Source organism: Delphinapterus leucas, chromosome 20, assembly GCF_059928025.1.
Source record: "Delphinapterus leucas isolate spDelLeu-1000000601 "Yukka" chromosome 20, BTC_Dleu_Yukka2, whole genome shotgun sequence".
In the NCBI taxonomy this organism is placed as follows: domain Eukaryota; kingdom Metazoa; phylum Chordata; class Mammalia; order Artiodactyla; family Monodontidae; genus Delphinapterus; species Delphinapterus leucas.
In genome coordinates this window covers 32326172-32352348 of record NC_143148.1, presented here as the reverse complement: position 1 = coordinate 32352348, position 26177 = coordinate 32326172, and the positions used below count along the sequence as shown (strand labels likewise).

At 41.3% G+C, this 26177-nt stretch overlaps 2 protein-coding genes across 16 annotated transcripts in view; one reads left to right on the top strand and one right to left on the bottom strand.

Moving 5' to 3' along the window:
* Positions 1 to 26177, top strand: part of OGFOD1 (2-oxoglutarate and iron dependent oxygenase domain containing 1) — a 54163-nt gene that overhangs the window by 9838 nt on the left and 18148 nt on the right. For 2 of the 8 annotated variants that reach the window (XR_016390983.1, XM_022555974.2), the window contains exons 5-13: positions 12716 to 12832; positions 13423 to 13514; positions 13720 to 13848; positions 14149 to 14262; positions 16212 to 16291; positions 16571 to 16881; positions 18015 to 18137; positions 18599 to 18657; positions 21319 to 21457. Coding sequence is in view for 7 of the 8 variants with exons in the window: in XM_022555974.2 (XP_022411682.1) it covers positions 12716 to 12832; positions 13423 to 13514; positions 13720 to 13848; positions 14149 to 14262; positions 16212 to 16291; positions 16571 to 16881; positions 18015 to 18137; positions 18599 to 18657; positions 21319 to 21438 (1145 nt within the window). In the remaining variant the exon portion in view is untranslated. Of the gene's footprint in view, positions 1 to 12715; positions 12833 to 13422; positions 13515 to 13719; positions 13849 to 14148; positions 14263 to 16211; positions 16292 to 16570; positions 16882 to 18014; positions 18138 to 18598; positions 18658 to 19137; positions 19537 to 21318; positions 21700 to 26177 lie in introns of those variants that run through there. The other 6 variants (XM_022555972.3, XM_089903093.1, XM_022555980.3 and 3 more) reach the window with 4 other exon arrangements.
* The window catches only part of BBS2 (Bardet-Biedl syndrome 2), a 136085-nt gene continuing 119466 nt past the window's right edge, over positions 9559 to 26177 (bottom strand). For 5 of the 8 annotated variants that reach the window (XM_089903089.1, XM_089903088.1, XM_089903090.1 and 2 more), the window contains one exon: positions 9559 to 25972. In XM_089903089.1, the coding sequence (XP_089759215.1) occupies positions 25866 to 25972 (107 nt within the window). In that variant the 3' untranslated portion in view covers positions 9559 to 25865. The remainder of the gene's footprint in view (positions 25973 to 26177) is intronic. The other 3 variants (XR_016390978.1, XR_016390979.1, XM_089903087.1) reach the window with 3 other exon arrangements.

Below are 26177 nucleotides of genomic sequence, written 5' to 3'. Positions count from 1 at the left end.
TTTCTTAGTTTCTGCAGAACAACTCAAAAATATGCATCAGATTCTTACCTCTCTCCCTTCAGGAGGAACTAGGAGTCCTGTGACTCTCGTTTCCTAATCATTAACTGCTTGAGCCTGCTCTCTGTAACCTGGGGGAGGCCCGGGAGACTGAAGTCTTTTTTTCTATAAACAAGAAACAAGGGACACAGAGGGGCTTTTGTGCCCAGGAAGGCCTTGCAGGGTCCTGCTTGGTTTCAGTATTTTCAGAAAAAGGCCAATAATGCACATACACACCAACTTTGCATACGGTATCAGGAAATTCAGAGGTGATGGTGTAAACTACTCTTCAACTTCCCAGGAAATACATATTTCCCTCAATGTCTTTTTTTTCTTTTGAAGGTAATGAGTGAATATATTCTTAAGGAAAAAACATCAAACAATATAATACAGTGTAATCCACAATAGTCCCCTTCACCTTCTCCTTGTCCCTCTTTCTTTTAAGATGTGTCCACTGTCACTAGTTTGGGGTGCATCCTTCTTGTTACCTTTCTGAGCATATAAATGTCCTTTTGATAATATGTTTGGTTTTCATCTGGAAGGAAAAGTGTTTTGTGTTGTTTTACTAAATAAAATTCTGCTTTGGGTTTACTCTCCCACATTGTCCTAGGGAAGTACAAATTGGTAACAGCATTTTGAGAATAACTTAGACACATGAAGAGTCATGTCATATATGCCCTTTTTTTAAACTTTTTTTTTTAATTTGAAGTAATTTCAAACTGACAGACAAGTGGAAAGCACAGTACATTAAATACGTTTTTTCCATTTTACCTGAGAGTAGGTTGCCCTTAGGATGCTCCGTGACCCCTGAGTACTTCAGTAACTCCTACAACAAGGACACATCTGCTATGTGACAGTAAGAAGCCATCAGAATCAAGAACTATGATTTATACATTATTCCCATCTAATCTGCAGGCTCCATTCAGATTCTATGATTTGGTACTTTATAGCAAAGGAATCTGGTCCAGGGTTGCACATAGTATTTAGTTGTCATGTGCCTTCAGTCTAGAACAGTTCCGCAGTCTTTCTTTGACCTTCATGATCTTGATGCTTCTGAAGACTTACAGATGACTTATTTTGTAGAACTTTCCTCATTTTTGGTTTGTCTGCTGCTTTCTCATGATTAGATATGTGTTCTTTTTTTTTTTTTTTTTTTTTTGCGGTATGCGGGCCTCTCACTATTTTGACCTCTCCCATTGCTGAGCAAAGGCTCCGAACGCGCATGCTCAGCAGCCATGACTGATGGGCCTACCCGCTCCACGGCATGAGGGATCTTCCCAGACTGGGGCACGAACCAGTGTCCCCTGCATCGGCAGGCAGACTCTCAACCACTGCGCCACCAGGGAAGCCCAGATATGTGTTCTTTTTACTGCATCTTATCAAGTGGTAGATGGTGTGTTATATTACTACTGACATTAAGTTTCATCACTTAATTGAGGTGGTGGCTAACATCAAGTTTTTCCACAGTAAACTCATTCTTTTCCTCTATTTAATAAGTATTTTATGGGGAGACACGTTAAGATTAGGTAAATATTCCATTTCTCATCAAACTTTGATTCACTCCTTTTAACATCAACTGATATTTCTTTTTTTTTTTTTAACATCTTTATTGGGGTATAATTGCTTTACAATGGTGTGTTAGTTTCTGCTTTATAACAAAGTGAATCAGTTATACATATACATATGTTCCCATATCTCTTCCCTCTTGAGTCTCCCTCCCTCCCACCCTCCCTATCCCACCCCTCCAGGCGGTCACAAAGCACCGAGCTGATATCCCTGTGCTACGCGGCTTCTTCCCACTAGCTAGCTACCTTACGTTTGGTAGTGTATATGTGTCCATTCCTCACTCTCGTGTTATCACAGCTCAGCCTTCCCCGTCCCCATATCCTCAAGTCTGTTCTCCAGTAGGTCTGTGTCTTTATTCCTGTCTTACCCCTAGGTTCTTCATGACACTTTTTGTTCTTAAATTCCATATATATGTGTTAGCATACGGTATTTGTCTTTCTCTTTCTGACTTCCTTCACTCTGCATGACACACTCTAGGTCTATCCACCTCATTACAAATACCTCAATTTCCTTTCGTTTTATGGCTGAGTAATATTCCATTGTATATATGTGGCACATCTTCTTTATCCATTCATGCGATAATGGGCACTTCGGTTGTTTCCATCTCCGGGCGATTGTAAATAGAGCTGCAATGAACATTTTGGTACATGACTCTTTTTGAATTATGGTGTTCTCAGGGTATATGCCCAGTAGTGGGATTGCTGGGTCATTTGGTAGTTCTATTTGTAGTTTTTTAAGGAACCTCCATACTGTTCTCCATAGTGGCTGTACCAGTTCACATTCCCACCAGCAGTGCAGGAGTGTTCCCTTTTCTCCACACCCTCTCCCGCATTTATTGTTTCTAGATTTTTTGCTGATGGCCATTCTGACTGGTGTGAGATGATATCTCATTGTAGTTTTGATTTGCATTTCTCTAATGATTAATGATGTTGAGCATTCTTTCATGTGTTTGTTGACAGTCTTTATATCTTCTTTGAAGAAATGTCTGTTTAGGTCTTCTGCCCATTTGTGGATTGGGTTGTTTGGTTTTTTGTTAGTGAGCTGCATGAGCTGCTTGTAAATTTTGGAAATTATTCCATTGTCAGTTGCTTCATTTGCAAATATTCTCTCCCATTCTGAGGGCTGTCTTTTGGTCTTGTTTATGGTTTCCTTTGCTGTGCGAAAGCTTGGAAGTTTCATTATGTCCCATTTGTTTATTTCTGTTTTTATTTCCATTTCTCTAGGAGGTGGGTCAAAAAGGATCCTGCTGTGATTTATGTCACAGAGTGTTCTGCCTATGTTTTCCTCTAAGAGTTTGATAGTTTCTGGCCTTACATTTAGGTCTTTAATCGATTTTGAGCTTATTTTTGTGTATGGTGTTAGGGAGTGATCTAATCTCATAGTTTTACATGTAGCTGTCCAGTTTTCCCAGCACCATTTATTGAAGAGGCTGTCCTTTCTCCACTGTACATTCCTGCCTCCTTTATCAAAGATAAGGTGACCATATGTGCGTGGGTTTATCTCTGGGCTTTCTATCCCATTCCATTGATCTGTCTTTCTGTTTTTGTGCCAGTACCATACTGTCTTGATTACTGTAGCTTTGTAGTATAGTCTGAAGTCAGGGCGCGTGATTCCTCCACCTCCGTTTTTCATTCTCAAGATTGCTTTGCCTACTCGGGGTCTTTTGTGTTCCCATAGAAATTGTGAAATGTTTTGTTCTAGTTCTGTGAAGAATGCCAGTGGGAGTTTGATAGGGCTTGCATTGAATTTGTAGACTGCTTTGGGTAGTAGAGTCATTTTCACAATGTTGATTCTTCCAATCCAGGAACATGGTATTATCTCTCCATCTATTTGTATCATCTTTATTTTCTTTCACCAGTGTCTTATAATTTTCTGCATACAGGTCTTTTGTCTTCTTAGGTAGGTTTATGCCTAGATATTTTATTCTTTTCGTCGCTGTGGTAAATGGGAGTGTTTTCTTGATTTCACTTTCAGATTTTTCATCATTAGTGTATAGGAATGCAAGAGATTTCTATGCATTAATTTTTTTACAAGTTATCTCATTATTACATTTATTTGTCAAATACAAGTTCACAGTCTTATATTCCTGTAAACTGTTTCTACTCTGTTTAACATCATAAATTCACTACCCTAAATTTTCTCCCGTTCTTCATTGATGTTACATGTAAAAAAACGTACTTCAATTTTTTTTTTTGTAACATCTTTATTGGGGTATAATTGCTTTACAATGGTGTGTTAGTTTCTGCTTTATAACAAAGTGAATCAGTTATACATATACATATATTCCCATATCTCTTCCCTCTTGAGTCTCCCTCCCTCCCACCCTCCCTATCCCACCCCTCCAGGCGGTCACAAAGCACCGAGCTGATATCCCTGTGCTATGCGGCTGCTTCCCACTAGCTATCTACCTTACGTTTGGTAGTGTATATGTGTCCATGCCTCTCTCGCGCGTTATCACAGCTCAGCCTTCCCCGTCCCCATATCCTCAAGTCTGTTCTCCAGTAGGTCTGTGTCTTTATTCCTGTCTTACCCCTAGGTTCTTCATGACATTTTTTTTCTTAAATTCCATATATATGTGTTAGCATACGGTATTTGTCTTTCTCTTTCTGACTTCCTTCACTCTGTATGACACACTCTAGGTCTATCCACCTCATTACAAGTAGCTCAATTTCCTTTCTTTTTATGGCTGAGTAATATTCCATTGTATATATGTGGCACATCTTCTTTATCCATTCATCCGATGATGGGCACTTCAGTTGTTTCCATCTCCAGGCAATTGTAAATAGAGCTGCAATGAACATTTTGGTATATGACTCTTTTTGAATTATGGTGTTCTCAGGGTATATGCCCAGTAGTGGGATTGCCTGGTCATTTGGTAGTTCTATTTGTAGTTTTTTAAGGAACCTCCATACTGTTCTCCATAGTGGCTGTACCAATTCACATTCCCACCAGCAGTGCAGGAGTGTTCCCTTTTCTCCACACCCTCTCCCGCATTTATTGTTTCTAGATTTTTTGCTGATGGCCATTCTGACTGGTGTGAGATGATATCTCATTGTAGTTTTGATTTGCATTTCTCTAATGATTAATGATGTTGAGCATCCTTTCATGTGTTTGTTGGCAGTCTGTATATGTTCTTTGGAGAAATGTCTATTTAGGTCTTCTGCCCATTTGTGGATTGGGTTGTTTGTTTTTTTGTTAGTGAGCTGCATGAGCTGCTTGTAAATTTTGGAAATTATTCCTTTGTCAGTTGCTTCATTTGCAAATATTCTCTGCCATTATGAGGGCAGTCTTTTGGTCTTGTTTATGGTTTCCTTTGCTGTGCGAAAGCTTTGAAGTTTCATTATGTCCCATTTGTTTATTTCTGTTTTTATTTCCATTTCTCTAGGAGGTGGGTCAAAAAGGATCTTGCTGTGATTTATGTCATAGAGTGTTCTGCCTACGTTTTGTTCTAAGAGTTTCATAATTTCTGGCCTTACATTTAGGTCTTTAATCGATTTTGAGCTTATTTTTGTGTATGGTGTTAGGGAGTGATCTAATCTCATAGTTTTACATGTAGCTGTCCAGTTTTCCCAGCACCACTTATTGAAGAGGCTGTCCTTTCTCCACTGTACATTCCTGCCTCCTTTATCAAAGATAAGGTGACCATAGGTGCGTGGGTTTATCTCTGGGCTTTGTATCCCATTCCATCGATCTGTCTTTCTGTTTTTGTGCCAGTACCGTACTGTCTTGATTACTGTACCTTTGTAGTATAGTCTGAAGTCAGGGAGCGTGATTCCTCCAGCTCCGTTTTTCGTTTTCAAGATTGCTTTGGCTATTCGGCGTATTTTGTGTTTCCATACAAATTGTGAAATTTTTTGTTCTAGTTCTGTGAAGATTGTCAGTGCTTGTTTGATGGGGATTGCATTGAATCTGTAGATTGCTTTGGGTAGTAGAGTCATTTTCACAATGTTGATTCTTCCAATCCAGGAACATGGTATATCTTTCCATCTATTTGTATCATCTTTAATTTCTTTCACCAGTGCCTTATAATTTTCTGCATACAGGTCTTTTGTCCCCTTAGGTAGGTTTATGCCTAGATGTTTTATTCTTTTTGTCGCCGTGGTAAATGGGAGTGTTTTCTTGATTTCACTTTCAGATTTTTCATCATTAGTGTATAGGAATGCAAGACATTTCTGTGCATTAATTTTGTATCCTGCAACTTTATCAGATTCATTGATTAGCTCTAGTAGTTTTCTGGTAGCATCTTTAGGATTCTCAATGTATAGTATCATGTCATCTGCCAACAGTGACAGGTTTACTTCTTCTTTTCCAATTTGGATTCCTTTTATTTCTTTTTCTTATCTGATTGCTATGGTGAAAACTTCCAAAACTATGTTGAATAAGAGTGGTGAGAGTGGGCAGCCTTGTGTTGTTCCTGATCTTAGTGGAAATGCTTCCAGTTTTTCACCATTGAGGATGATGTTGGCTGTGGGTTCGTCATATATGGCCTTTATTATGTTGAGGAAAGTTCCCTCTCTGCCTACTTTCTGCAGGGTTTTTATCATAAATGGGTGTTGAATTTTGTCAAAAGCTTTCTCTGCATCTATTGAGATGATCATATGGTTTTTCTCCTTCAGTTTGTTAATATGGTTTATCACATTGATTGATTTGCGTATATTGAAGAATCCTTGCATTCCTGGAATAAACCCCACTTGATCATGGTGTATGATCCATTTAATGTGCTGTTGGATTCTGTTTGCTAGTATTTTGTTGAGGATTTTTGCATCTATGTTCATCAGTGATATTGGCTTGTAGTTTTCTTTCTTTGTGACATCCTTGTCTGGTTTTGGTATCAAGGTGATGGTGGCCTCGTAGAATGAATTTGGGAGTGTTCCTCCCTCTGCTATATTTTGGAAGAGTTTGAGAAGAATAGGTGTTAGCTCTTCTCTAAATGTTTGATAGAATTCGCCTGTGAAGCCATCTGGTCCTGGGTTTTTGTTTGTTGGAAGATTTTTAATCAGTTTCAATTTCAGTGCTTGTGATTTGTCTGTTCATATTTTCTATTTCTTCCTGATTCAGTCTTGGCAGGTTGTGCATTTCTAAGAATTTGTCCATTTCTTCCAGGTTGTCCATTTTATTGGCATAGAGTTGCTTGTAGTAATCTCTCATTATCTTTTGTATTTTGGCAGTGTCAGTTGTTACTTCTCCTTTTTCATTTCTACTTCTATTGATTTGAGTCTTCTCCCTTTTTTTCTTGATGAGTCTGGCTAATGGTTTATCAATTTTGTTTATTTTCTCAAAGAACCAGCTTTTAGTTTTATTGACCTTTGCTATTGTTTCCTTCATTTCTTTTTCATTTATTTCTGATCTTATTTTTATGATTTCTTTCCTTCTGCTAACTTTGGGTTTTTTTTGTTCTTCTTTCTCTAATCGCTTTAGGTGCAAATTAGGTTGTTTATTCAAGATGTTTCCTGTTTCTTAAGGTGGGCTTGTATTGCTATAAACTTCTCTCTTAGAACTGTTTTTGCTGCATTCCATAGGTTTTGGGTCGTTTTGTCTCCATTGTCATTTGTTTCTAGGTATTTTTTTATTTCCTGTTTGATTTCTTCAGTGATCACTTCGTTATTAAGTAGTGTATTGTTTAGCCTCCATGTGTTTGTATTTTTTACGATCTTTTCCTGTAATTGATATCTAGTCTCATGGCGTTGTGGTCAGAAAAGATACTTGATACAATTTCAATTTTCTTAAATTTACTAAGGCTTGATTTGTGACCCAAGATATGATCTATCCTGGAGAATGTTCCATGAGCACTTGAGAAAAATGTGTATTCTGTTGTTTTTGGATGGAGTGTCCTATAAATATCAGTTAAGTCCATGTTGTTTAATGTATCATTTAAAGCTTGTGTTTCCTTATTTATTTTCATTTTGGATGATCGGTCCATTGGTGAAAGTGGGGTGTTAAAGTCCCCTACTATGAATGTGTTACTGTCGATTTCCCCTTTTATGGCTGTTAGTATTTGCCTTATGTATTGAGGTGCTTCTATGTTGGGTGCATAAAGATTTACGATTGTTGTATCTTCTTCTTGGATCGATCCCTTGATCATTATGTAGTGTCCTTCTTTGTCTCTTCTAATAGTCTTTATTTTAAAGTCTATTTTGTCTGATATGAGAATTGCTACTCCAGCTTTCTTTTGGTTTCCATTTGCATGGAATATCTTTTTCCATCCCCTTACTTTCAGTCTGTATGTGTCTCTAGGTCTGAAGTGGGTCTCTTGTAGACAGCATATATATGGGTCTTGTTTTTGTATACATTCAGCCAATCTGTGTCTTTTGGTGGGAGCATTTAGTCCATTTACATTTAAGGTAATTATCGATATGTATGTTCCTATTCCCATTTTCTAAATTGTTTTGGGTTCATTACTGTAGGTCTTTTCCTTCTCTCGTGTTTCTTGCCTAGAGAAGTTCCTTTAGCATTTGTTTTAAAGCTGGTTTGGTGGTGCTGAACTCTCTCAGCTTTTGCTTGTCTGTAAAGGTTTTAATTTCTCCATCAAATCTGAGTGAGATCCTTGCTGGGTAGAGTAATCTTGGTTGCAGGTTTTTCCCTTTCATCACTTTCAGTATGTCCTGCCACTCCCTTCTGGCTTGCAGAGTTTCTGCTGAGAGATCAGTTGTTAACCTTATGGGGATTCCCTTGTGTTGTTATTTGTTGGTTTTCCCTTGCTGCTTTTAATATGCTTTCTTTGTATTTAATTTTTGACAGTTTGATTAATATGTGTCTTGGCATGTTTCTCCTTGGATTTATCCTGTATGGGACTCTCTGTGCTTCCTGGACTTGATTAACTATTTCCTTTCCCATATTAGGGAAGTTTTCAACTATAATCTCTTCAAATATTTTCTCAGTCCCTTTCTTTTTCTCTTCTTCTTCTGGAACCCCTATAATTCGAATGTTGGTGCGTTTAATGTCCCAGAGGTCTCTGAGACTGTCTTCAGTTCTTTTCGTTCTTTTTTCTTTATTCTGCTCTGCAGTAGTTATTTCCACTATTTTATCTTCCAGGTCACTTATCCATTCTTCTGCCTCAGTTACTCTGCTATTGATCCCATTTGTAGTATTTTTCATTTCATTTATTGTGTTGTTCATCATTGTTTGTTTCATCTTTAGTTCTTTTAGGTCCTTGTTAAGTGTTTCTTGCATTTTGTCTATTCTATTTCCAAGATTTTGGATCATCTTTACTATCATTATTCTGAATTCTTTTTCAGGTAGACTGCCTATTTCCTCTTCATTTGTTAGGTCTGGTGGGTTTTTATCTTCCTCCTTCATCTGCGGTGTGTTTTTCTGTCTTCTCATTTTGCTTATCTTACTTGTTTGGGGTCTCCTTTTTGCAGGCTGCAGGTTCGTAGCTCCTGTTGTTTTTTGGTGTCTGTCCCCAGTGGCTAAGGTTGGTTCAGTGGGTTGTGTAGGCTTCCTGGTGGAGGGGACTAGTGCCTGTGTTCTGGTGGATGAGGCTGGATCTTGTCTTTCTGGTGGGCAGGTCCACGTCTGGTGGTGTGTTTTGGGGTCTCTGTAGACTTATTATAATTTTAGGCAGCCTCTCTGCTAATGGGTGGGGTTGTGTTCCTGTTTTGCTAGTTGTTTGGCATAGGGTGTCCAACACTGTAGCTTGCTGGTCATTGAGTGAAGCTGGGTGCTGGTGTTGAAATGGAGATCTCTGGGAGATTTTCGCCATTTGATATTATGTGGAGCTGGGAGGTCTCTTGTGGACCAGTGTCCTGAAGTTGGCTCTCCCACCTCAGAGGCACAGCACTGACTCCTGGCTGCAGCACCAAGAGCCTTTCATCCACACGGCTCAGAATAAAAGGGAGAAAAAGTAGAGAGAAAGAATTAGTAGAAGAAGGAAGGAAGGTAGGAAGGAAGGAAGAAAAGAAAGAAAGGAGGGAAGGAAGGAAGGAAGAAAAAGAAGAAAAGAAGGAAAGAAAGGGAGGGAGGGAGGGACGGTGGAAGGAAGGTAGGAAGGAAGAAAAGAAAGAAAGAAAGAAAGGAGGGAAGGAAGCAAGGAAGGAAGGAAGAAAAAGAAGAAAAGGAAAGAAAGGGAGGGAGGGAAGGACGGTGGGAGGAAGGAAGGTAGGAGGGAAGGAAGGAAAAAAGAAAAAGATAAAGTAAAATAAAATAAAGTAAAATATATTAAAGTTATTAAATTAAAAAATAAGAAAAAAAATTTTAAAAAAACAACGGACGGATAGAACCTCAGGACAAATGGTGGAAGCAAAGCTATACAGACAAACTCTCATATAGAAGCATACACATACACACTCACAAAAAGAGAAAAAGGGGAAAAAAATCATAAATCTTGCTCTCAAAGTCCACCTCCTCAATTTGGGATGATTCGTTGTCTATTCAGGTATTCCACCAATGCAGGGTACATCAAGTTGATTGTGGAGCTTTAATCCGCTGCTTCTGAGGCTGGGAGAGATTTCCCTTTCTCTTCTTTGTTCTCACAGCTCCCGAGGCTCAGCTTTGGATTTGGCCCCGCCTCTGCGTGTAGGTCACCTGAGAGCATCTGTTCTTCGCCCAGACAGGACGGGGTTAAAGGACCCGCTGATTCGGGGGTTCTGGCCCACTCAGGTCGGGGGTAGGGAGGGGCACGGAGTGCGGGGCGAGCCTGCAGCGACAGAGGCCGGCGTGACGTTGCACCAGCCTGAGGCCCCCCATGCGTTCTCCCGGGGAAGTTGTCCCTGGATCCCGGGAACCTGGCAGTGGCGGGCTGCACAGGCTCCCCGGAAGAGGGGTGTGGATAGTGACCTGTGCTCGCACACAGGCCCCTTGGTGGCGGCAGCAGCAGCCTTAGCATCTCCCCCCCGTCTCTGGGGTCCGTGCTTTTAGCCGCGGCTCGCGCCCGTCTCTGGAGTTCCTTTAAGCAGCGCTCTCAATCCCCTCTCCTCGCACACCAGGAAACAAAGAAGGAAGAAAAAGTCTCTTGCCTTTTCGTCAGGTCCAGACTTTTCCCCGGACTCCCTCCCGGCTAGCTGTGGTGCTCTAACCCCTTTAGGCTGTGTTCACGCTGCCAACCCCAGTCCTCTCCCTGGGATCCGACCAAAGCCCGAGCCTCAGCTCCCAGCCCCCGCCCGCCCAGCGGGTGAGCAGACAAGCCTCTCGGCCTGGTGAATGCTGGTCGGCATCGATCCTCTGTGTGGGAATCTCTCCGCTTTGCCCTCCGCACGCCTGTGGCTGCGCCCCCCTCCACCACCCGCAGCTTCCGCCCACGAAGGGGCTTCCTAGTGTGTGGAAACCTTTCCTCCTTCACAGCTCCCTCCCACTGGTGCAGGTCCTGTCCCTATTCTTTTGTCTCTGTTTTTTTTTTTTCTTTTGCCCTACCCAGGTACGTGGGGAGTTTCTTGCCTTTTGGGAGGTCTGAGGTCTTCTGCCAGCATTCAGTAGGTGTTCTGTAGGAGTTGTTCCACGTGTATATGTATTTCTGGTGTATCTGTGGGGAGGAAGGTGATCTCTGCGTCTTACTCTTCCGCCATCTTCCCCTCGTCCCCCCACTGGTATTTCTTACTACAGTATTACTATGCAGGTTGCCAAATGGTGATTTCTTTCCTAATAAAATCATTTCTTTATTAGTTGTCATTCTACTGTAAAAAAAAACCTCTCTCCCCAGTTACTCATTTGTTTATGTCAGTGTGAATTTAAGGATTACTATTATGTAATGGTTACTGTCATTATGTTGATGCTCATATTGTCCCTGATTTGATCAAGAGGAGCCCCTTTAAGCTGACTTCTGTGTCCTTTTAGTATGTCCTCATGTTAACTGAAACAAACTTGCTTTGCTCACAATGCACAGCAAAGCTAATCTCCTGAAACCAGGTTGTGGTGAGGGAAAGTACAGTTTATTCCAGAGCACCAGACAAGGAGAACGGGCCGCTCATGCCCAAAAGATCCAGGCTCCCTGATGGGTTTTAGGGAAGGGTTTTTAAAGGCAAGGTAAGGGAGAGGGTCACAGGGTGTGTGATCAGCTCGTGCACAGTTCTCTGATTGGTGCATGGTGAGGTAACAAGGTGAGGTCACAGGGGTCAGCATCCTCAGTCTTCAGGTTCCAGCCGGTCTGGGGGCTACATGCTCGTGGTCAGCTTTTCTTATCTGGTGTGGGGGGTCTGGTTTCTATGAAACAGCTTAGGAATGTGTGTCAGACTTACCTTTACTACTGAAACAGAACTGGGAGTCCTTGTGACTGACTTATTAAGTTATGGCTACTCTCGTCTGCCTGCCCTATCTTTGTTTCTGCATTCTTTATTCCTCAGTCATTAGCTGCTGGGGCGTGCTCTTTGCTTCTCATGGAGGGCCTAGGAAGTCACAGCTTATTTCCATAGCCTCTTTTTCCAATCAGCAGTAAGCAGGGAACACCAAGAGGTCTGTCACCGAGAAGGCCCCTACGTGGGTTTCACTCACTTTCACTCATCATTCTTATTATATCTTACTTCCTAGCAAAACAAGATTTTCCAGGGTTATCTTATATTTCCTGTGCTCTAGACAAGTCACATTGATTCCTCTGGTTTCATTTCCACACCATAGGGTTCATTCTAGATTTCTCCTTTTCCATATTTGCAATTCCATTCTTCAACCCTGAGAAATGCCTTCCATTATTTTCAATATGTTTGTTTATTAAAAACAATCCCTCCGCGTGGAATGATCTCACTTCACCCATAGCATCCCCTCCCCTCTCCCACCTTGCCCGGATGCCTATCTTTCTCAGTCCTAGAATAACTATGCAGCCATTAAAAGAAATGACAGAAAAGACATTTGCCATGTAATAAAAGAAAAAGCCACAAAACAACCACTGTAGGATGCGATTTTTTAAAAAGCAAATACATGTATGTTGAAAAATACTGGAAGAATATATGTAAAAATTTTAGTAGTGATTGTCTCTGAGTCTATATATATATATATTTCTTCAGCGTTTTTAAGAGTTTTCTGTATTGACAGTTTTATTTCTGTAATTATAAAAGAGGAGAAATAAGTGTCATTTTAAAGCTGGAGGAGCTGACGTTACGGAGGGATAGCAGGTGGACTGACAGCGCAGTCAGATGTCCGCTGCTCATTGCCGCACAGGGACATTACAGTGTGCGCTGAACTATTGCAGATGCCCTGCTCTGCCATGACGACGAGCTGGAAGGACGCCGGATTGCCTTCATTCTTTACCTGGTTCCTCCCTGGGACAGGAGCTTGGGGGGCACCCTGGACCTGTACAACGTTGACGGTAAGACAAAGGCGTGCTCTTCAACACCAGCAGCCACTTCCGGGTCCTTAGGCGCTCTGTCTGTGCTCCTTGGGAGATGGGAGCTCTTCATTACAGTGGCGACCGCAGGGGGATAATTGCCAGCCCTGACAGCCACCTCTCCTGAGTTGTGCCTGAAATAATCATTACTCCAGAGATAAGTTAGAGCCGAGTTAAGATGAGGAATAGTCAGACCCTGCTTCTGAATGCTGGCCGTGGGAGGGTAGAGAACATGTGCAGCCACCCGTGGCTATGAATCTGCCAGGACCAGTGCCTCTGATGGGAGGTCAGGGTCTTTTTTATTTTTTTAATGGCTGACACCAGAGCTCAACTCCAGAAAAGGTTCAGAACCTTTTCCAGCCTTCATCAGTAATAGAGGATGGTGGAGTAAGAACAGATATCACCTAGCAGAACTATATAAGAGAAACAGATGGAACGGGTGGCATATGGGGATCTGGAGGGGACATTCAGCTACCCTTAGAAATTGGCAAATTGTCAAGGTGAAATGAGGCGGCCGGGAAGTGGTTAATGACGATGAAGCACATTTACGGATGTGTTCTCTCCCCACGCAGAACACTTTCAGCCGAAGCAGATTGTCAAGTCTCTTATCCCTTCGTGGAACACACTGGTTTTCTTTGAAGTGTCTCCAGTATCCTTTCACCAGGTAAAGACTGTGAACCACAAATACATAGAGGGCCAAAGAGCATGCTTTTCAGTCGCCCGTTCTCTAAATGTGACAGCTTCCGGTTGGACTGTCCGGCCAGGTTGTTTTCACACCTAGCGTGAAGGGTCCTGGAATTAGTGAGCCTTGGCTGGTAATCTTCCCCGCTGGTCTTTGCATTGATGTGCTGCTGGTCTTGTCCTTTCAGGTTTCTGAAGTCCTGTCTGAAGAAAAGTCGCGTTTGTCCATCAGCGGCTGGTTTCATGGTCCTTTACTGACCAGGCCTCCCACCTACTTTGAACCTCTCATACCTCGGAGCCCTCACGTCCCACAAGATGTAAGGATAAATTCCTGTTGCTGGGATTCTTGTCTTAGAAAAGCTGTGGCGTATCATTTGCTTTTCTGGTTTTAAAAGTGGCTCATCCTGCTAACAGAACTAGGCTTTGAGCTTGCCTTTCCACCCTGCTTAGATACACTTTTGATAGTGTCTTTCTAAGGCAGAGCTTTCCAGAACTTTATTTAACAAGGAGAAAATTATAAAGTGAAGATTTGCATATATTTTACTAGTGTAAAATGATTCAGAACAAAAGCAGTAGGAATTATTAACTCACCCTTTGCATCTGCTGCTTCTTTGTAGCATGAAATTTTGTATGATTGGATCAACCCTACTTATCTCGACATGGAGTACCAAGTTCAAATTCAAGAAGAATTTGAAGAAAGCTCTGAAATTCTCCTAAAAGAGTTCCTTAAGGTAGGCCAGCAAATCCTGTCCGATATACCACATTTGGTGTGCAGCCTTGCTTCCTGGGCGGGTGAAGAGGCATCACTAAGAGCTTTTGTTGCTTTTTGTTTTGTTCCTGGTTAGCATGTCTACGTCATCCTCTTCTTCCAATAAAGTATAGAAATGATAATAGCTAACATTGGTATCAGTCGTATGTTAGTGGGTCGAGTCCCTTGGGTATTCCCCAGTTCTCTAGAATCTTAATCACGCACACTTTTTTTAAAAAATTATTTATTTTTGGCTGCACTGGGTCTTCACTGCTGTATGGGGGCTTTGTCTAGCTGCGGTGAGTGGGGACTACTCTTCGTTGTGGTGTGTGGGCATCTTATTGCAGTGGCTTCTCTTGTTGCGGAGCACGGGCTCTAGACACGCAGGCTGTAGAGCACAGGCTCAGTAGTTGTGGTGCACGGGCTTAGTTGCTCCGCGGCATGTGGGATCTTCCTGGACCAGGGCTCAAACCCGTGTCCCATGCATTGGCAGGTGGATTCTTAACCACTGCGCCACCAGGGAAGTCCCACACACACACTTCTATATTGGGGATGAGTGGTGTGTAGTTCCCATCCTAGTCATTTGATGACTTCGGTACTTACCAATTACTTTTAAATAACAGAAAGACTGCTGATTAACAAATTAGTAACAAATGTTTGAGAATGATGAGGTAGCACATTATAGTGGAGAGAGAACCAGGTTAGAAGTTAGAAGACTTTATTTTTATTTTTTTTAATAAATTTATTTTTGGCTGCGTTGGGTCTTCGTTGCTGTGCGTGGACTTTTCCCTAGTTGCAGAGAGCGAGGGCCACTCTTCCCTGCATGCAGTACGTGGGCCTCTCACCGTGGTGGCCTCTCGTCGCGGAGCACGGGCTCTAGGGGCATGGGCTCAGTAGTTGTGGCTCGTGGGCTCTAGAGTGCAGGCTCAGTAGCTGTGGCACGCACGGGCTCAGTTGCTCAGTGGCATGTGGGATCTTCCCGGACCAGGGATTGAACCCGTGTCCCCTGCATTGGCAGGCAGATTTCCAACCACTGCACCACCACGGAAGCCCTAGAAGACTTTATATTCACGTCTTACCTCCGTGGTTTTACTGACCTGAGCAAATTACTAAGGTCTCACTTTTATTTCATCATCAGTTAAACTGGGATAATACTTGCCCTGCCCGTCTTGAAGAGTTGTTGTGAGGGCCAAATGAGATCACGTATGCGAGTGTGGTTTTTCCCAGGTGACCCTGGGTCCCATGGAATCAGTCCCAAGAGTTGGTGCCTCCTTGAAAAAAAGGTTGAGAGACACTACATACCACCTCTGTCTCTGAATTATATAGCTGACATAGCATATTAAGGAATTTGAGAAGTATTAATAGTAAATAAACTTGTTGAACCCTATTTAATTCAGCTCACCTAAACCATCCTTTGGGATCCTCTTTCCTGTTTTACAACTGATAGGATTACTGTTTGTAGAATACTCCTTGGGAAACTGCATTAAACAAGTACTTATAAAGGCTCTTATGGAGAATATTTTAACAGATTAATCGGCTTCTTGTACTACCCTGGACTTTTCAAGTTTAGAATGCTGATTAGATCAAGGGAATGAGCTGAGGCCTAAAGAATCTGTATTATTATAGAGACATTTTCATTATAATAAATGCAGGAATTTGAGAGGTTTACCAATTTGACGTAAGACATACAACTACTTAAGGAAATGGCCCAAACTGACACTCAGGTGACTTGGCTAAAGCATGCTGACGATTTATCCAGTCTTTGCTCTGGCTTCAGCATATCAGGACTGGGGGAGGTTGTGTGAAAGGGATGAGTCACCCGGCCCTTTTAGGAATCAGCCAGCATGATTCCACAGAGCTACTGTACCTGCAAGACCAGTGTGGGATCATAGGGAGATCTGCTAACTGCTGCTTCATTTGCTCCTTTTCCAGCCTGAGAAATTTGCAGAGGTGTGTGAGGCTTTGGAGAAAGGAGATGTGGAATGGAGCAACCGAGGTCCCCCTAACAAAAGGTAGAACCCATCATCCAAGACATTTGCTTCTGCATTCAACACCTGCCTGTTTGTCTGCAAGGCTCACCTCCAATAATAGGGCATTTGCCCTAATGATGTTTTGTTCCCAGGGACATCCAGTAGCAGGCCCTAACAAAACCTCATTATTGTAACAACTTGGACGTTAGTAAGCTATGCAAGGTTTAGGGAGAGAGATACAAAGCTCATGATCAGCTTTCATCCCATGAGTAGTATTACATCTGTGGCTTTGATGAACACCTTGGCATCGCTGCTTTCCAGGTTTTACGAGAAGGCTGAGGAGAGCAAACTTCCCGACATCTTGAAGGACTGCATGGCATTATTTCGCTCCGAGGCAATGTTCTTGCTGCTCTCCAACTTCACAGGCCTGAAACTTCACTTCTTGGCCCCTTCAGAAGAAGGTGAGCTTGAGGACAAAAAAGAGGGAGAAGCGGCCTCTGCTGCTGAGAACACTGAAGAAGGGCCTAGCCGCAGCTCTGAGCCAGAGAGCAGGCAGGTGGCCATCAGCAACAGCAGTCAGCAGAGCGGTGAACAGGTGGACCCAGAGCCAGAGGAAAACGATGCAAAGAAAGGTAAGCTGCTGTTATGTTCTGTCCTTCTTTTACTATCAGGTATTCACGATTCAGTCATTTATTCATTCAACAAACATTTCTTTAGCACCTACTATATGCTAGGCCCTATTTCTGGAGCTGGAGAAGAAGACAGACAAGGTCTCTGCTCTCCCTGGCTTATAGTCTATTGATAGTAGGAGAGGACAGAGATTAAATGATACACGAACAACAAGAAAACATCAACTAAGGATAGGTGCTCTGCAGGAAATCTGAATAGGGTTATGTGCTGAGGAATGACTGGGTGGCCTCTTAGGTGAATGGGCAATCTGGACCAGCTTGTCTGAGGAGCTGTCATCCAAGCTCAGATCTGAATGACAAGAAGGATCTGCTAGGACAGCATTCCAGGTAGGAAGAACAGCTAGTACATTTTATTAGGCTAACAGTACAAATGGTGGAGAGAAATACGACTGGCTTTACCTAAACCTACTTTAAAACACAAGAACATAAAGAAGAGGAAGGTGAGTGGCTTCTTTCTGCTAAGAACCAATATCAGCCTAAGAAAAACTTGCTTGAATTTGGACAAATAGGTAGAAGGAAATTATTAAAAGCAGAGGACGTTTAATCATCTACAAACAAGATGGAATGGACACATGACATAAACTAGTAGAAGGTACACCAAGAGCGAACCCTAATGTAAACTGTGGACTTCAGTTAATAATGCATCAATATTGGTCAGTTGTAACAAGTAAATCACACTAAGGCAAGATGTTAATAATAGAGGAAACTGATGGGGAGGGGCAGGGGTTGTGTGTGGCAGGAATAGAGGAACTGTACTTTCTGGGAAATTTAATTTTTCTGTAAACTGCTCTAAAAAGTAAAGTTTATTTAACAATAATATTCATGTCATTTTAGAGAAAATTTCTGGCAGCTAAATATATACCCCATCTGAAAATCATGGTAAAGAGAAATAGAAAGTCAACTTTTTTTCATTATAAGGCTTATATATTTAATATATAATGTAGCAATAGGTCAGCTGAAGGTTTATGGAAATAGTTTCTCTTCAGTGCTATAACTATTCCTAATTATCATTCTTTTGCAATCTACAGTGGTATCAACGTTATTTTTTTCTGGCCTTCTGTTGTTTTTTTCCTTAGAATCAAGTGTTCCCACATGCCAGGGGGAACTGAGGCATTGGAAGACTGGTCACTACACTTTAATCCATGACAACAGCAAGACTGAATTTGCCCTGGACTTACTTTTCTACTGTGGCTGTGAAGGTAAGAGGGACAGTCCCTCCTGAGTGACCCTCTCTAACTGAACCAAGATCACAAGTAATTCGCCTTGGCCAGGATCTCAGATCACAGGAGCTCTGCTGGAAGGGATCGTAGGGGTCATGAATTTCAGTCATCTCCCAACTCAAAGTACTATTTGTATCTGTGACCAAGGTATAGGAGATGAACTAAATCATAATTTCCATCTAATGAACCCCCCAGAGCTTTTATGTAATTGTCCTTCTAGGTGTATTTTATATTTAGTTCTTAGTTTTCAGTTCTTATTCAGTGTTGGTTGAATGATAAATTCAGGCTCATAAGTCAGAGTTGGTTCTACTGAACTCCCAGATCCCCGTTTTAAGCAGCATGGGATCAAACAGATCAATGACTCAAACAATGATTCAAACAGATCAATGTAACTCTTGCAGTGAGAGCTTTCTGAATGCTCTTTGTTTTCCCTTCATAAGGCTGGGAGCCAGAGTATGGTGGCTTTACCTCCTACATTGCCAAAGGAGAAGATGAAGAGGTAAGTTGCTTCTGATAGCAAACCATCCTTTTTCTGTTCTTGAAGACACTTTCATTCTTCAGAGACGCAACTTTTACGACCTTCTGCCAGTGTCTTTAGCTGATAAATCCACATTGGTCTGGCTGGCAGTGGTTCTAATTTCTAGTAGAAAGTATTCAGCATGGAATAAAGAGGCTAAAGGATAATCACTAAGCATTCTACCCAGCTAAAAGAAATTCCAAATAAATGGTTCATTCCCATGAATCTTTCAATGTATTAAGAAATAAATGCATTAGGTAAAACTTTTCTGGGTATGTACTGGAATGGGGCCTATTGGAAAATGTCTAGACAGCAAGATCAATAGCTCCTCCTAGTAAAGGATACTTTAAAGGATCCTCTATCGCCGGAGGCTGAGTATTTGATATGGAACCGTCTGTTTAAGAAAAGAGGTGAGAATAGAATCTCCGTGTTCTGATGTATCACTGTATTTGCCTATTTCAGCTGCTAACAGTGAATCCAGAAAACAATTCTTTGGCCTTGGTCTACAGAGATAGGGAAACTCTGAAATTCGTCAAGCATATTAACCACCGAAGCCTAGAACAAAAGAAAACTTTCCCAAACAGAACAGGTTTCTGGGACTTTTCATTTGTCTATTATGAATAAGCTTGGGCAAAGCTGGAAAGAGGAGACCCTTCCTCAGTACTGGGACGTCTGGAAGAGTTAGGCATCGAGTAAAGGAGAGCTACAAGGTGACCTGTGTGACAGCGTTCTTAAAACTGTGTGGTTGTCCTTTAGTAGGGCTCATAATGATCATCCTCAACCTAGACCTTGAGCTTGGAGCTAGGTACTTCTCTCTTGATGTAAAATAAAAAGGGGTTTTGTCTTTTACTTTAACATTCAGTTCATTTTCCATCTTGGCTTCTTCAGTGATTGAAAAAAAAATGTGGTAAAATATATGTGACATAAAATGTATCTTTTTCAAGTGTGCAGTTCAGTGGCATTAAGTACATTCAGTGTTGTGCAGCCGCCACCACCATCCATCTCCAGAACGCTTCCGTCTTACCCAGCTGTACCTCTGTCCCCATTAAATAGTAACTCTACTTTCCCCTCCCCCCAGCCTCTGGCAGCCACCATTCTACTTTCTGTCTCTATGAATCTGACAACTCATATTCCTCATAAGACAAATAATAGAATGTCTGTCCTTTTGTGACTGGCTTATTTCACTCCGCATAAAATCTTCAAGGTTCATCCATGTTTCCAGTGACTGACTTTTTTTTCTAAATATGGACTCATGAATTTATGACTGCAGATTCTGTCCTTCCTAATTTCACAGGTTTAGAAGATTACAGAACCTTACACCCTGTTCATTCTGGGCCCATTGCACTTCCTCCCACTGCCTGTGGCTTTGTTCCACTGTGACTCTCTGTGGACTGTATAGACTAGGCTATGTGTAGTCTGTTCCCTTGGAAAAAGCCTGGCCTAAAACCACGTGTCCACAAGAAACTTCTGGTCAGTAAAGAAGATGTGCAGTAGTTTTCAGGTGCCCACTGCTCTTCCATCCTGGAGTTGTGCCTCCACTATGACTATATGATTTTCTAATCTCACATATGGCTTTCATTTCCTAAATATTGTAGGGTCAACTATCAAACTAGTTGCCTTTCTTGAAGAGACCAAATACTAAAGACCATGGCAAAATGCCAAGAAGCTGTCCATTTTGTTACATTCTTTTTCCCCTGAACTGTTCGAGGGGATTATATTAAAACTGCTACCCATGTGCATGGGCGTGCATGGATAGGTGTAAGGTGTCACTGCATCTTTAGTTGAAAGATGCTATTCTCATTCCATTCCAGTGCTGTCTCCCTGTTAACTTCCTCCTTTTTTACATGTATTATTAGCTATTGCAGTAGCTTTTATTTTGGATTTTACTCATTAATAGGAAAAGCATTTGGCTTTATCTTTTTTTATCTCCTAACTTTGAGTACTAAAATTTGAACTTAAATGAAGAAAATGAGTTGCACTTTCTTTTAGGTTGATGGTTTCAAAATTTTGATCTTGTACCCCAATCAGTTAAAAAAAAGTTTTAGCATGTATGCTCATTATATGGATATTTATCTATAAATTTTACACATGTACTAATATTCAGTATTACTAATTTTTAAAAATTGAGCTAAAAAGAAATACCTAGCACTAGTTCTCATATTGTCTTTCCTCACCAACATGGGGGGGGGAGCATTTACATGCATACTGTTTTGGGGAGCACAATTTTTTAACCATAGTGTAGTGACACTCAAGTGGGATTACAAGTACTACTCTGTTGCTAATGGTTTAAATTTCAAAGCTTGCCTTTTCTTTTAAGTTCCTGCAGACTGAAAGTCATCCCTGTAATATTACTTTCACTCACTTGCTTTCTGATGTGTTTTTGTTAAGTGCCAGCAAGAAGGGTGAAGTTCTAGTTAACACCTTCTTAGTGGCATAACCCCAGGAAGCCCCGGGGAATAGGGCTGAGCAGGTGAAACCACCATGTGTGCCAAGCTTAGAAAACAGTTTGAGACTCATGGTTGTAGGTAACATCTAATAAGAGTTCTGGAGCACTGAGTCTAAGTCGTAGCATCCTACACAAGCATGAAAATGTGTTTATTACATTCTCCTTAATCTCAGTGTGTTTATGGTCTGTCAACACAGCAGAATCGTCTACACACTACAAAAAAGGATTCTGGTGTCCAAGAGGAAAGAATCCCTGAGAGCCAGACTGCGGTGCTGCTGTTAGTTACATCATTTACAGTGGTACCTCTTAGACTGTGAAGGATGGTGTAACTCGCAGGTCAGTTTTCTCCACTGAAGGTAACCAGTGATGAAGAAGTTGCTTTTCCTCAGCATTTCATTCTTCATCTTGACTTTTAGGGCCTAGAGCCGATGTTGACAACTGTTAAGTAGCAATAGAGGAATTAAAATATGGGCATCCTTTTTATACTTCTTGCAGAGAAAAGCTATGATATTCACCTGTAAAATATGTCATCTCTTAATTCTTATTCCTTTTAATAAAGGAAGATTTTTTTTCCCAAATAGCTTTATATATTTTTTTTAGATTATCTATATAATACATGTTTGTTGTGAAGAACACAACATGTAAAAATATGAAGTAAAGTTCACCTGGAATCCCACCATACTGTGATAGCCACTGTGTGCTATGTGATATATCAACTTGGCTAGACTGAACTACATTTCCCAGGACTCCCTTCCCTCTGTTTCCAGTTAGGATGAGCCACACATCCTTGTGCGAGATATGGAGGGCCAGAATGAAGCAGTAGCCATTTTGTAGCTCACACACACTGTAGCTTACCTGCTGGCTCACCTTCTCAGTGTGATTCCACGTCTGCGCCTCCAACTGCTCCACCGTCCCTGGCTCTTCCTTCAGCTTCTCTGATGAAGGGTCTCCCCACATCATCAAGATCAGAGGCAAGAACTGAGATTTTAATGTGTCCTTGTGGGCTCCAGCTCATGCCTCTGGGTTCCAGCTTGTTCCTGTTCTTCCCAACTCTACATCCTTTCTGACTGCCTGTCCTGTGGGCTTCAAGTTCCAGCATGAGACTAGAAAACTGACAGACTACACTTTGCCACTTCCTACAATTGTGTAAGGTCAAGTCCCCATGACACATTCCCCTTATCATGTTAACCATTATGTAAATAAGAACATTTTCAGAAAGTTACTTTGAAAGCATATTAGTATTTCTGTTAAGCAAAGGAAAAATAAAATATTTAAGGAAGAACCCTATAAATCTAATTTCAGTCCCTCACTTAAAGATGTAGAAAAATGAAACGAAACCTAGGAGAGAAAGAGGCTGTTACATTTTGAACCTGGCTTTTCTACAGCTCATTGACTGCCTCAGACTCCTCTGAATGTGGTGTTTCTTTCCCATAGAATACTGAAAAAAAAATCAATGCTTGGGCTGCCTCTCCCAGACCAGCATTTCCACAGCAAGTAAGTTTCGGCTGCGGTACCTCTTCAGTACCATTACATACTGGCCACTACTGCAAATGAAGGAGAAAATCAAACCCTGTTAAAATAGTCCTTGATAGAGAGAAATGATAGCAGCAGGCTCTCCAGCCTGCGTGAACTGGACATTCCTACAAAAACAGATAATTCCTTCTCTGACTGACAAAAAATCAGTCCACATAGCCAATTCTGAAAACTACTTGGAAACTGCCCATGTGGCTTCATGTCAGGAATAGTACATTTCCTTACCACACAAATAAAAAGATGACTCATGAGCTAGAGCATATAGTGTGGGCAGGGGCCAGATGCAAAAATGCAAAACACCAGGCTGCAATGGGTGTCTTACTGTACTTTAGTGTCAAAGTGAAACGAGATAATTTAGTTTTGTGATCACAGGACTCTGCACTGGCAGATTTATAACTGCTAATTATAAAATTTGAAATGTTAATAATGTTGAAAATCATTCTTGTAAAGTACTTCTAGGGTTGCATAATAGTTGTAAAGTTCCTAGTTCTTTGATTTCTGAAGCCACTGACAGGCTTACTGAGGACAAACACTTCCATGGGGGGCAGCAGATGCTTCTCTATGCTCAAGGCACTGGCTTAGCACCATGGGGAGGACAAAGCTGATTAAGACGTAGCCCCTGCTCTCACTTAATCGGGGATTGAGATATATATAAACACAGAATGTAATAAGGGTTAAAGAATAGACATGGGAGAGGAAAGGTCTCCTGAGAGCATTTGAACTGAGCCTTGATGTAGTATTTGAACAGGCAGACATGGTGGGAAAGAATAAAGACCACACTCTCTCTAAAATACTGAATACCTGAATCTAGGGATAAGGGGGGTGACTTTAAAAGGGATGCTTTAAAAATGACTAAAAAGCTTTCTCCCAGATACCAGAATCCTCAAGATCAGCTTTTAAATGAAGGCAGAGTGTTCACTTAAAGCTTCAACAAAATTCAGCAACAAAATAGAGCTTAAGCTGTAGCTTGTAGAAGGCACTCAGATTCTATCAGGACAGAAAAATACGGCAACAAAATAGAGAAGTAGCTGATAACCAAACAGTTTTTCTCTTCCCTAAGCTGAACATGACTTCTAAGAGGATAAAAAGGATGAATACTATGAACATTTTCATCTCATCTAGTCTTCACTCACTTGGGAGCAGTCTGAAATAGCAGAAAGGGCCATGACTACTTGGTTTCCAACTTCTACACTGCGACTTAACCAAGCTGTAGGACCCTGTAGAAAACATTCTGCCTGAACTCAGAAACACTAATACCAAGAGGATTAAATTAATGTGGAAATAACCTATTTGTAATCCATAAGTCAGGGCTATAAAAAATAATCTTGCTGCAGGTCGACTCCTTCAAGCCTTGTCCATGAATATTTTTAGGTGTAAGAAGGAAGTTTTGGGGCTGAAGTACAACAGAATGACCTTTAATGAGATGATTCTTTAAGGGTCCCTAAAAATGAATAATGCCATACAATTTAAAACCAGCACCAACTAGAGATTTTAATCTCAAAGGGTGTAAGTTAGACTATGGCTAAAACAGAAAAAGACCCCACGGTGGGACTTGCGTCTTGCCAGTAGCTCTGTGGCTCTGGCAAGTAATTAATCCCTGCGCTTCAGTTTCTTCATCTCTGAAGCAGGTATGAAAGATTACTACTTTGGAGGTTACTGAAGATAATATAGTATATGTGGATGTCTTTTAAGCTTACAGGTTGAAAATGCAAAACAAAGGTATTAGAGGGGCATAACAGTCTCATAAAAATTAGGGCTCCTTAAAGCTCACATTTCAGAAATAGAAGAGGTAATCCTAAATGGCCAAACGGAGGAAACTATGAAATTAATTTACCACAGAGGAAAGGCCTGTGTTCTGTATAGTCTCTTTGGGGTTTCCTACAGGTCAGTATTCTGATGCAGAGAACAGATTCCTCACTAGACAATTTGAGTAAAAGGATTACAGCCTGCCAGATGGCTTACAGAATTATTAAGGCTGTCGAATAAAAACCTGTAGGATGCAATTCCAGAATCTTTTCTCAAGTCTGTACTGCAGAACCAGGCTGCCAAAGTAGCTGCTCCTGCCAGATCAGGAAGCTGCTTGTGAAACCAGGAGGCACCCTTTATTGCATATATAAACACAGGACTGCCTCAGGCTGAGCCACTAAATCAGCTACCATTTACAGGTTCCAGAACAGCATCACAGTGCTCCATTCAGGAGACCTCATGTGCAAAACCAGGAAGCTGCCACTCCAGCTTCAAGGTCCCCCAGTCATGCCAGCTTTTCTACTACCCAGAATCTATTTCTGCTACATCGGCAAGCCTCAGAGACAGAGTTTGGCTCCAGAACCACGCTACATTTGCTATAATCCACACTGATCAAATACATGCCCGATATCCCATTTATCTCAGTTCAAATTTCAAGTCTCATGTGATTGTATCTGAAATGCAAGCTGAATCAAACCTGGATCACCAGCTGAAAACGAATTGGAGAAACTTCTGTTTTAGCTTCCTGCTCTTCACAGGAAAGGGAAGTCACACTAGAAGAAAATTGGAACAGATATTCTGAGCGAAACCTCCATAATTGCATTAGACTTCACTCTCACTTCTCCACATTCAGCTCTGAAAATTCCAAACGTTTTTTTGTTATACAGAGAATTATATATATGGCCCATCTTTGGACCAAAGTCTAGAACATTCCTACTGTAAATAAGTTCTTAATAAGTATATATTCAATAAAATGACGTGAGGTTTAAAAAAAAGGGGCACAAATTGAATATCCATATTTTTGTTTTTCTCCACATAACACAAATAGTTTTATGCAATTCTGATGTGGTGATTTTACAATCAGTAAACACATAGTGCAACACCTTTAAATTTTAATGAAAAAGTAGATAATCTACTTTAATTACAATTTCAAGAAAAAAGATGCATCTACACACTGACTTTACATATGTACAGAAAAACTGGACTTTGAAGCCCTAATGTTTCAAAAGTATTCATTTCCCTCCATACAAACCTAGTGTATTCTGCAACAGTACTACTGATTTTAAAAAAAAGAAAGTGAATACACTTTTCAGATGCAATGCTTTGTCTTTCATTTGTACAACTCACCAAGGTGGTTTTCGCTCTCAGCACCTTGGGTTCGCCAGGATGTGATCCAAAGCAAACCAGCCTAGAAGTTTAAGGAAAAACCCCTTCTAGCAACCTAGTTACCTATTCTTTTCCTCTCCTATGAAGAAGCTGTCCCCACCCGCATGATTCGGAACAGCGTGTTGATGTTGTTGCTTCGAATCGCATCCCGACAAGCAGTGATCACCTGGTTCTTTGGTTTTCCAACTGTAAGAGAAGAAACATCAAATCCATATGAGCCAAAAGATTATTAAAAGTGAAATTATGAATCAGAGGCTATCTATAAAAACAACATAAAACTAGGGTAGAGGGCTTCCCTGGTGGCGCAGTGGTTGAGAGTCCGCCTGCCGATGCAGGGGACACAGGTTCGTGCCCTGGTCCAGGAAGATCCCATATGCCACAGAGCGGCTGG